Here is a 12,315-nt window from a genome sequence, read left to right as displayed (position 1 = left end):
AACATTCATATGACTTCATTAGCTCTAGAAGTTTCAGCTGAAAGGTAGACCTTAGGTCAGGGTAAAATGCATATTTCAGTAGAAAGAGCCCTGAACTTAGAGTCAAGAGACCTGGGTTCTAGACCTAGATCTGTATCATTTACTAATTGTATCACCTTGGGCATGGCATTTTACCTCTGATTTAAGGACCTTTATGAAATATGGAACTTGGATGAGATAATTTCTAAGGTTCCTTCCCCTTTAACATGCTAATAACTCATGATTCTAATTTGATTATTCTTTGTGGTTTATATCTGAGGAATAAAGTTGTTGTTCTTTCTTCTTAGCCTATCAAACGTGCAAAGGAAATTTCTTTACTTGCCCAAGTGGCCGTTGCATTCATCAAAGTTGGGTTTGTGATGGTGATGACGATTGTGAAGACAATGCAGATGAAAATGGCTGTGGTGAGTAGAGGACTTTTCTTCCAGAAGATAATTCCTGTGACAAAATATGTTCTTTTTTTGTGAAATGCTTTTCAGGACACACCGTCTCCTTGTTAGAATTTACATACATGCAGAGTCGTTTGTCAACTAGGGTTTGGTGGGGCTGGAGTGACAGTAACAGTGACCTGGACAGGTAGTCAGCAAAGGAATATCAGGTATTTAAAAAGATCTATGTTTCATATCCATACAATCAGCTGGATAAATTCCCTTTCTGTCACTAAGCATATTGGATAGAATTATTCTCCATACATCTATACTACTACCCTCTCTCTCTCTTCAGGCTGAACACATACTTACTCAACTCAACTTAAACATTTATTAAATGCTGATAGCCCACATAAGATTGGGACATTCTTATTCCAACTTTCACTCCTACAGATGAGGCTCAGGTTCCAGAGCAAGGCTCTTAGTGTTCTAGGTGTACTCCTGAGGGATCCGGAAGTGATAATCTAGTGCCATTGGCTCAAACCTCCACTGTCTTGCTTCCTCCCAAGAATATCAGTGGAGAATTAGCTTCTTTTGTTTGTTTTTGTTGTTCTTATTCAGTCATGACTGACTCTTGGGATTTTCTTTTTTCTTTTTGAGGGGGAAGGCAAGGCAATTGGGTTTAAGTGACTTGCCTAAGGTCACACAGCTAGTAAGTGTTAAGTGTCTGAGGTTGGATTTGAACTCAGATCCTCCTGACTCCAGGGCTGGTGCCCTATACACTGTGCCACCTAGCTGCCTCTTGGAGTTTTCTTGGCAAAGAACCTGGAGCCATTTCCTTCTCCAGCTCATTTTACAGATGGGGAAACTGAGGCAAACAGGGTTAAGAGACTTATCTAAGGAGTATCTGAAGGTGGATTTGAACTCAGTCTTCCTGATTCCAGGCCTGATTCTCTACCCCCACCTACATACCCCACATTTAGTTTACTCTTTTAGAAAAGGGAACTTACTAAGACATCACGGTAAGAACAGTTGATATAAAATAGCCACCTAGAAGTCTGTGACATACTTTCCTTCAAGTACATGCAGAGTCCAGGAGAAAGCAGGCTGAAGCTTAGAGAGCCCATGTGGCCGAGATATTACTCATGGTTCCTAGTTGCTGGAAGTCCTTTTCTCTCATTCCTGGGGTGCTCAGGAATGGTCTCACTATGCTCATTCCCCTAATCAGGTGAGTCTATATGTAGTGTCTTTTCTCCTGCTGCAGACACTGCTTCTGCAGTTGGTCTTCTGTTGTGGTTGAGAAGAGGGGAAGTTCCAAATCCTCCAGACCTCTAAAAGCCTGCAAGGTCCTCCTCTGGTCAGAGGGCTGGGGATGGGGAAGTATAGCCAAGGCCAAAGCTGTATACTATGTTTGTTTCAGCCTTTCAAATGAATACAGTTCTACTTAGCTTGGTAATTTAGATTGAATTTTCGTCAAGTTTTGTCAGACTACCCAAATGGGATTCCTATGCAACATCGCTCCAGGTTGAAGGATTTTTTGCACTTACTCTGAAGCCTATTATCCTATTATCTTAGATAAGATGGTTTCAGTCCTAGTTTTATATACCTGCTATGTACAGGCTACGCTCTTGTCAAGTTTTGCCCTTTTGTGACTCCTTATGTCTTGTAGGGATGCTTTGGTATTCGTTTTAATGTGATCTAATTTGTAAAACAATGTTGGGCTTCAGGAATGGAGATGAAGTCAAAGAGGACAAGATAATGTGATTTGTCTCTGGCATTGGTATATCCATGGAATAATCTTAGAACCCTTTGGATGAGCCCAGGGGCATGTGGCATTTTTTCTTTGTTAACTCAATTTTCCCAGTAAAATAGTAACATGAAAAGGCTGGAGAATGTGGAGGGAATGAGTGTGGGAGGTATAGGAGAGAATGAGGTTAAGGGGTAGAGATCAGAGATCATATGTGGGAGGAATTGCTTAGAAGTGGACCCCTCCTCCCCCGATTTTGCTGGATTCCTCTTTGGTTCTGCTGCTTTTGGGATGTTCAGGAGTCATGAACCCCATGTCATAAAAGCAAGTTAGTCATAGAGGTTACAGTCCCAGATGTGACAATGAAGGTTGCTTTTCTATGAAAATCTCTTGGTTCCACATACTATTTTACATATATGTTTTTCACATATTGGCCTGAGAAAGTGGCCTAAAGACTCCATTTCTATTTCATTCTTTCCAGTCTTATTGGGACCATGATAATTTTAGCCCCATATTTGCCTTCTTCCATTAGAAATACTAAAGTGTCCCAGACAGTCCTGACTGCATGGCTCGTTGTCTAAGTTAGAGGTGTCAAATATGGGACCCCAACACTCCAGGACAGATAGAACTAGATTAAAATACAATTGGGAAATATTTAACAAAGTAAAAAATACAATAAAACACAGGATAATTTTATATTTTAAAACTAAATCAGTATGTGGCTGTCAGGGATCTGTACTATGGATTAATGGCCCCTAAACGGGGGGCCAGAGAGGAGAGAAGATTCTCCTGCCTATGTATCATGCCAACTCATGTTTTCTTCTGTCTGATTTTGGGCCATTTCCTTTACCATTAGTGTCTCCATCATAAATATACAAGGGCAAGAAGAAGAAGCTGAACTTAAATTAACTGATTTTGCTACTCATCAGCTCTAATGAAATGTTAGTAAGAGAGCCAGTTTAAAGCACTGGCTGGATATGATTTATTGATTATCTGTGGATTATCATTTGTTTTTACTGTGTGCCTCCCATTACTATGGACTAGAAAATAAAATAGAAATTGGCTTTGCTTTACTGGTATAAAAGCTTCATCATTATCTGAAATGGGTCATGCTTTTTTTTCTCTTCTGTTCAGAAAGTGGTCATCATGAGTGTTACCCAGGAGAATGGGCCTGTCCAGGATCTGGGCACTGTATCCCAATTGAAAAGCTTTGTGATGGAACATCAGACTGCCCTTTTGGAGAAGACGAGACCAATGTGACTGCAGGCAGACACTGTAGTGAGTATAAGAGCTCTCAGGAGTGGATTATTATGCAAGAAATCTAAGCTTTCATTTCTGCCTCTGCAAATTAGAGGGTGGCTATTCTATGTAGTGAAAAGAAAAAAGATAATTATGACATTAGCTCATTATATAGTTCTTTAAAGTTTATAAAGTGAAATTTACTAAATTATAAAGCATAGTGAGATAAGTTCTGTGTATTATCTCATTTGATCATCATAATAGTCCTGGGAGGTAGGTGCTACAAGTATTTCTATTTTATAGAAATGAAGGCTTGGAAAGTTAAAAGTGACATGTTTATGGTCACCAAGGTTATTAATCATTGGAAGTAGGATTTGAACCCAGTTCACCTGACTCTGGGTCCAGCATTCCTTCCACGACTCTGTGCTGTCTTGTTGTGACACTAAATTTCAAGTCAGAAGACCTGTATTTCATCTTAATTCTGGCACATCTAGACCTTGGGCCATTTTCATAGCATCTTTGTGCCTTAGTTTTCCTGTACTAATTGTACTTTATGGGGTATTGTGGGGCCAAAATGAAGTAATGTGTATAAAGCACTTTTTGAACTGTTTCTCTATATAATTCAACACATAGTTATTAAATACCAACTATGGCTAAAATTATTAGGAGCTTATAGTGAGGGAAAGGGCAAGTATACTAATAAATGTGATGCATATGTGATAATAATGATGATGACGATAGAGCTAACATTTATGTAATACTTACTATGTGCCAGGCGCTGTTCTAAGCACTTTATAGATATTATTTCACTTGATCTTCACAACAAACTATCTGGGAGTTAGGTGCAATTATTGTCTCTATTTTACAGATGACGAAGCTGAGGGAAACAGAGATTATGTGACTTGTCCAGGGTCCCACAGCTAATGTCCGAGGCTGGATTTGAACTCATGTATAGGAGATGGTCAGGAAAAGTTCTTTGGAATGTGAAGAGGGAAAAAAATAACCTTCACCTCTGGGGCTAGGAGTGGATAGGAAAGGCTCATTGAGGATGTGTGGCTTGAGTTGAGCCTTGATGAAAGGGAAGGATTTAGAAATTTAGAAATAGGGGGAGAATGCCTTCTGGCATGGAGGATGATATGAGCTGAAGCACAGAGATACGAAAGGTTAGGATGACCCGGAGATAGAGAGTAGTCTAGTTTGGCTGGGGTATAGTGTGTGAGGAGCAACAGGTTGGAATCCAGTGAGACTAGGTCCAGGGGTTTTTTTGGTAGGCAATTGGGAACCACTGAAGGTTTTTGGGTAGAGGCATGACATGAATCCAAATGGGTGGAGATAAATTATATACAGGAAGACTAGGTGGCAGACAATTAGGATAGTAGAGGGAAGAAGAGATGAGGGCCTGAACAGAGAGGTAGAAGGGAGAGTAAAGAGGAGGAGATAGTTGAGTGAGGTATCTTGGATGTAGAAGAAATAGAATTTGGTAGTTGATTGGATGTGAGGGGTGAAGGAGAAGGAAGGGTTAGCAACAACTTCAATGGTGTGGATCTATGTACATAGTATTATTTTATTTTTATTATTATAGCTGTTTAATGAGTTTGATTTATAAAAAGATATTTTGGAGATTTTCTCCCTTCTACCTTGCACATATGAAAATATTGATTTTTACATATGAAGATAAGATTACTAACCCATGGTCTAATAATAATAGCTAGCATTTATTTAGCACTTCATGGTTTGCAAAGTACTTTACAAATATTATCTGATTTTATTTTCCCAGCAACCCTGGGAGGTAGGTATTATTATTATACCCATCTTATAGATGAGGAAACTGAGGCAGACAGAAGTTAAGTGGCTTGCCCAGGGTTACTTGATAGTAACTGTTTGGGTCAGCCTTTGAATTCATGTTTCTACTGATCCCAGGTTCAGTGCTCTATCCACTGTGCCATGGGATATAAGCTTTGGGTTGTTTTTACAGTCATCAGGTTGATTTATGTTGAGCTATAAGCATTAGGTTAAGTTTAGTTTAAAAAGACAACAACCCAGTATTGAGTTAGTGCCTACTATATTATGCAAGTCACTATGCCGATTTTGAATGCCCCTGTCCTATACTTCTTGACTTTAGAAAGGAAAAAGTCCATTACTTTTTAGGAAAATTGGCTCTGCTTACTGCATTGCTAAAAGTGCTTTCTTTGTTTAGATATATCTCAGTGTGCCATCCTGAGCTGTCAGCATCGTTGTCACTCCTCACCAACTGGAGGGATTTGTTATTGTCCCCAGGGTTATGTCATCAGCTCCAATGACAGCCGGACCTGTGTTGGTAAGTCAAAAAGGGGTGAATCCATGTGTAGCAAAATTGATGGACTTGAATAATCCAATGATTATGGAATTTCTGCTTGTGGTTAGAGGTGACAATGGTTGTTATTGTTCAGTCTTTTTTTCAGTTGTATCTGACTCTTCATGACCCCATTTGGAGTTTTCTTGGCAGAGAGTGGTTTGTCATTTCCTTCTCCAGCTCATTTTACAGATGAGGAAACTGAGGCAAACAGGGTGTAACAACAGTGTCACAGAGTTAAGTGACTTGCCCAGGATCACACAATTGGTGAGTGTCTGAGGCCAGATTTGAACTCAGAAAGTTGAGTCTTTCCGACTCCAGGCCCAGCACTCCTTGCACTGCACCACCTAACTGCCTTGGAGGTGAGGACATATGATAGTAAATGATAGAATGGTCTTCGGTGAGAATTTTGTGAGTGGCAAAGTTAAACTCTACGAAACCTTAGCCAGGTGCCTCAAGGCCGATGTGGGTAAGTGGAAGATAAGAGATAGGAGTTCTGTGTTGTTTTCCTTCTTAACATATTTGGAATTGTAAAAAAGGGCTTCTTAGGAGGCTGAGCCCTCCTCATAATGGCTAGTACAGAACTGGACACAGCATATGCAGATGTCTTCCCAAATCTGTTATTAGGGTATTTAAAAATAACTGAGAACACTGGGACTTTTGGATATTTAATTCAACTAATTAACTTAAATTCTATAAATATTTATTGAGTATCTTCTCTACCTAAGAAGGAGGAAGGGGAGAGAATATGCAAAGATGAATAAGACAGAGGAGTTTTGCCCTCTGGGCAAGGAGGAAGATGTTTATCATTTCATCTCTGTGGGGACCTTTCAGAGTGGAAATTCTCTTTGAGAATGCAGATTGGCAACTTGTCCTTAACTTATAGACAGGGGTTCATCTCCTTCTTCTTATACATACGGGAGCTGAGTCATAGGAGGTTAAGTGACTTGCCCAAGGTCATGCAGAAAAATAAGTTGCAGAATTGAGACTTGAACTCGGATTTCAAATCTATCCCTCTTTTTACTCTGTCATGGTACCCTAAAGAGTTGCCCAGAGTACTGATAAAATTAAGCGACTTTTCCATAATCACTCAGAAGTATATCTCTTGAGATAGGAATTGGACCCAGATTTTCCTCACTGTTAGACCAGACCTCTGTCCCCCCAAAATTTATAACCTAATAATTGAGGCAGGCACCTTAGTGAATTGTAATGTAATTTTACAATCACAATGTAATTTTAGCAATAGAGGAGTCAGATTTTACATGTTGGTATTTTTACTTCTTAATTATTCAGGGTCTGTGGGTCAGCCTTTTTTAAAAATATTTTTATTTTTCTTCCTCTAACCTCCTGATGTATGATGATTTGACCAGAGAACTATTAGCACTGCCATCTGGCACAGGGTGTAGGAAGGGAGAGATGAGAAAAGGAAAATTGGTCAGCTTTGTTCCCTGGAACATCTGGTAAGGGAAGACAGGAGAAACTATATGCTAAAGTGCTGTCTGGGATTTCTTTATGGATCCCTAAAACACATATAGTTGAGAATTATTCTGGGACATTATTTTGTCCTTTAGTTGGGTGGGAGTGGAACTGGACTTGTGATTTTACTGGGAACTCTTGGGTAAGAAAACTTCCTCTACCAATACAGGTCAGCACCTTCTCTGAAACTTACAGTCTTAGAAGTTGACCAGGGCACTGAAAGGTCCAGTGATTTGTCCAGGGTCATGCAGTCAGTACATGTCAGGTCTTCCTGGTTATAAGACTATCCTTAAAATCCAATATTCTTTCATATTGCCTAGAATTTTGTGAGATTACTTGGTGTCTCTCTGGATAACGAGGAATGATGCATAATCATTCCCATTATTGGAAAGATATTTTTGCTGAGATTGGTCCACTTTAATTTAGATATTTTGAAACCTTGGCAAAGAGATTGTGAATTGGGAAAAACAACCCTGAGTTTTCTGTCTCAATACTTTACTTTTAGCTTCTGTCCTTTTTTTTGAATGTAAGTGATTTTCTTATCTACTGAGAGCCAAGAGCAATTCTAATAGTAGTAGATGGTTCTAATTATTATGAGATGCCTAGAAAAAATTCTGATTCTTCGTGTTTTGACCAAATAACTTAATGTTGTAATCAAAGTTCCAATGCTCACTTTTCTGTTTTAGCTACTTGTGATTTTTTTACAATAAACTCATCTGATTGCAGTTATCCTTGAAGAGTACAACTATCAGGGTCAATTCCTCAATAGTGCCCATAACCACGATATTCCTTTTTCAGAAGGTAACCCAAGTTTAAGGACCAATGTTTAATATGAAGGCTGAGGGGCCCAAGATAATCAGAGGGAGTTCTGAATTCCCTAAGTATAGCAAAAAAAAAACCCCAAATAATTTTTATAAGCAGTTAATATTAAAATCTCTACTTGACATTGCTCAGTTGTCTTGACTCTTTATGACCCCATTTGGGGTTTTCTTGGCAGAGATACAGGAATAGTTTGCCATTTCCTTCTCAAGCTTGTTTTACGGATGAGGAAACTGAGGCAGATAGAGTTAAGAGACTTGCCCAGGGTCACACAGTTAGTAAGTATCTGAGGACAGATTTGAACTCAGAAAGATGAATCTTTCTGACTCCAGGCCTAATACTCTATCCACTGTACCACTTACCTTGACATTAATAAGATACAAAATATTCTTTAAGCTGTTCATATTTTTTAGATTATGTACATTCAACTCATCTTAAAACATTTTTCAGATTAATGTTTTTATCTTTGTTCTCCTTTCTTATGCCAAGAAGCATAAGGTGAGGACAAGTAAGGGGAAAGGAAGATTTTTTTTTAAAAAAGGAAATAAGTGACTTTTATTTGTCTTTTTCTGTTATGTAACAATGGAGCCATTAGAAATGTTTGTCTCTTCCCACTGATGGGATTACTTCAGGAACAAACAAAACGATCATAGAGAATGACATAATGTCAAAATATTAACAAAGTCACACTTTTCCTTGTGTGGTATCCCTGTCCCTTCAAATTCTGGAAGTTGGCACTTATTCTTTATAAACCAGTGCCTGTTTCTCTTTGGTAAAGATGTTAAAGCCTTACTCCTTTCTTGTTCTACTCATAATGTTAATGATAACACTTAGGAAGGTTTTCCTTCACTTATTCCCATGTCTTGTCTAGAAAACAAAACCTTATTCTCGTGATTAAAAGTTGGATGGCATGTGGTTTTTTTTTTAATTATTTATAGGTAAGACTTCAAAGGCAAAGGTTCAGAACATTTGCTGTCCCAGACATCTTAGGACTGTTTGCTCTCAAAAATTCCTAGTCACATTGCATGCTCTTCTGAAGCTTCCCATCACTACTCTGTCTCCCTCAACGACTCTGAACACTCAGCCAATCTCATGGTTCTTGTATTCAGAATCAGGTGGTGTCATGACCTGGGGATTTCCACTTGAATGTCCTGTCCTTGTCTTTTCACTGGGGCGAATCTTTTGGCAGAACTGATGTGCTTAGTAGAGCATGGAGACCGGGTGGCTAGGTAAAAGTTTTTTTCTACCCTTGTTAACATTAAATACAGAATATCCGAATGGAATTTGAATGGTGTTGGGGAATTCCTAATTCTTTGAAAACAGGTTCAATTCAATTAATTTCATTTCAATAAATGTTTATTAAGTATATGGAAGGCACAGTTCTAGATACTGTAGATAGAAAGACTAAATCAAAACAGTTTTCTTTACTTCATTTCACATTCTAACTGTGGGAGCTGGCACAGTCATTGGGTTGCTGTCTATGAGGGACTGCTAATGGGTTGACTCAATCTCTTGGTGCTTGGCTTGTTGTGTAGTCACATGGCAGTGTGGTATCACCTACCTTCTGTTCCTGAGCTTTGCAGTATTTGAAGCAGGTCTGATTTAACAAATACCATCTATTCATCTAAACTTAGACAACTGGACAGTGTGGGGTTACAGTCAGCTTTGGGGATTGGGGGACTGAAAGGGTCTTGCCCGCTCCTCTTTCTGACCTGTTCGGAATTCTTCTTGCTGTCTCGGGTTCCCATAAGGTTACTGAGGTGATTTGAGGCCTAGAAAGTGGACTGAGGAACCTCAACAACCCCACTTGTGAGTTCTAATTGTAATGCAATAGAATTTTAAAATTCAAATTCCAAGTAAATGGCAGCAGTACATACTAACCTTTAAGTACCCTCACAAGTTCAATTTACAAAAAACTGTTTTTACTTAGAGCTGAAAGTAAACCAAAGAAGACTTTTTCAAATTGACCCGTGACAAAATAGTCTTTTTTAAAAAGCAAAATACTGTCAGTTGCTGCTCTCCAATTCTCTATTCTAACCACATCTAGAAAATTCAAGTGAAATCTGACATGTCTTATAAATTAAGGAATACATTTGAGATGCAGTGCTCCTTAAATTCAGTGGGTCCCTTTACTTCTCCATGCTTTTGTGCCTTCATCTGTAAAATGGATTTAGCTGTCCTGGCCATTAGATGATGTGTGAGATCCATGGATAAAAATCATCTAAGGTTGACAGTATGCGGAGCAATCTTCATTTTCTGGCCAACAACAGAGCTCTAGTTCTCCATGTAGTGTTCGTGAAAGTCACACTGGTGGAAAATAGATTAGACCATGACTGGTCTTTGGTTTTCCTTCTAGAGAAATTCTCTCACAGAATCAACTGACCTGCTAGAGGTAATAGTATGAAAAGAATGGCTCAGCATATCTAAAAGATATTTGAGCACTTTGAAAATAAACAGACAAGCATTTTTCTATGGAAACGTTTCTTTTCAGAAACTTGGGGAATAGTTTTGGGACATACTTATCAAGGTTCATCTCAATACTTCCTCCCTTTGAGATTCCTTTCCTGACTAACTGACCTTCTATACTTGGTATTCTTCCTGTATTTGTACATTATTATGTATACTGGGGTGTCAAGCACATGCTCATGATTTGTGTTACGATTGCTTTATTGTCTATGGTTTATTTTCTCAATTAGATTGTAAGCTCCCTGAAAGTAGGGACTCTGACTTCTCTTTCTTTTGTAAACTCCAGAAAACATAATCCAATTTAATCTACAAAGTAGGCCCTCAGTAAATTTAAAAAAATGAATGAATAATTAGGCTTATAGTCGAATTGGTAAAACCTCTGAGGGCTGAGGCTGTTTTTGTTTTGTTTTTGACTTTACAGTTCTGGTGTCTTACACATTGTATGTACTTAATAAAAGTTGAATTAATTTATGAATGATTAGTAAAATTATTTTTTTTTGTCTGGGCTTTGCTGCAATACTCTGGAAGATAGGTTTTTAAATAGAAGCTTTATCAAAAGCTTTTATTTAAGAAGCAGGTTTGTTTTAGGCTTTGCTTCATTTTGGAAGGAAGAATCCACACAGAAATATAGGAATGTTGGAATTGCCTTAAGAGAGATAGTGTTACTTGACTATGAATATCCTATATTTTGGAAAGTAATTGTCCTAGTAGTCATTGAAAAAACACCTTGAAAAAACATATATGCAATGACTTTTTCTTCTGTTTGTTGGATGGCCTACTTTATATTATCATGTCCTATAAAAATTCTTTATTATGTAACTACATCCACATGCCTTTGATAGAATGAACTTTCTCTAGCATCCTGAATTGCCATCTGTAGATATTTCTCAAGGGTTCTCTAGGTAAATACTGTGAAGGATGACGACAAACTTATGTTTTCCATGTGGTAGATTTTGATGACTGCAAGATGTGGGGTGTGTGTGATCAGATGTGTGAAGACCGCGTTGGCCATCACCAGTGTCATTGTGTGGAGGGTTATGTCCTGGAACAACACCGGCATTGTCGAGCCAACGCATCCTGTAAGTAAATGGCAGAGAAAATGTCATTGCCATCATCTTTTGATTATTCAGGGATTGATTATACTCTTTGTGAATTATCTACGAGCCTGGCTTTTTCGTTGAGGCCTAAGCCCATTATTATGGAATAAATATTCCATTAAGAATTTACTGACAGACATTTCATTTCTATTCCGTGTACTGGTCCTGAATATAAACAATAAATATGAGATTAACAGTACATATATTGTTGCTTACATTTGGATGGTATTTTACAGTTTATAAAACATAAATTATGTACAATAACCCCATAGGGTGGGCAGTACAAGCATTATCATCTCCATTTTATAGTTGAGGAAATAAAAGTTCAGAGAGTTTATCTGACAGAGCTAGTACTTGGTCTGGGTCTGCTGACTCCATGCTTTTTATCCCCAGTGGCCCTGTGGGTTCATGGAGGTAGACCCCATCTTTATATGGAGCATCACAGCAGATCCCTCCAACAGCAGAATCAGACCCCCTTGACTTTCTTATTTTGAAGCCTTTACTCCTTTTAGGGATGCCCACAATGGTCCCATTTTCTACATGAGGAGCAGTCAGCTCTTAGCTTATTTGTGGAGTAGACATGACTGATAGGCTCCGGGTTCAGTGAATTATCTCCAGGCTCAGCTGATCGGCCTTATCCCCCTTCCCAGGTTTTCTTTGGTGACTCAGATATTCCCAGGGAAGAACTTTTCCCAGAGTTCCTTAATCTTGTATTATACTACATGATGTTTG

The 12,315-nt window shown here is 38.6% G+C and overlaps 1 protein-coding gene across 1 annotated transcript in view; it reads left to right on the top strand.

The window, feature by feature from the left end:
* Positions 1–12,315, top strand: part of LRP2 (LDL receptor related protein 2) — a 263,004-nt gene that overhangs the window by 78,603 nt on the left and 172,086 nt on the right. Inside the window, 4 exon segments of the mRNA XM_036745398.1 lie at positions 327–443; positions 3,289–3,432; positions 5,591–5,710; positions 11,437–11,565. Coding sequence (XP_036601293.1) covers positions 327–443; positions 3,289–3,432; positions 5,591–5,710; positions 11,437–11,565 — 510 coding nt within the window.

This window comes from Trichosurus vulpecula, chromosome 2, assembly GCF_011100635.1.
Source record: "Trichosurus vulpecula isolate mTriVul1 chromosome 2, mTriVul1.pri, whole genome shotgun sequence".
Taxonomy (NCBI): domain Eukaryota; kingdom Metazoa; phylum Chordata; class Mammalia; order Diprotodontia; family Phalangeridae; genus Trichosurus; species Trichosurus vulpecula.
This window is presented reverse-complemented; position numbering and strand designations above follow the sequence as displayed.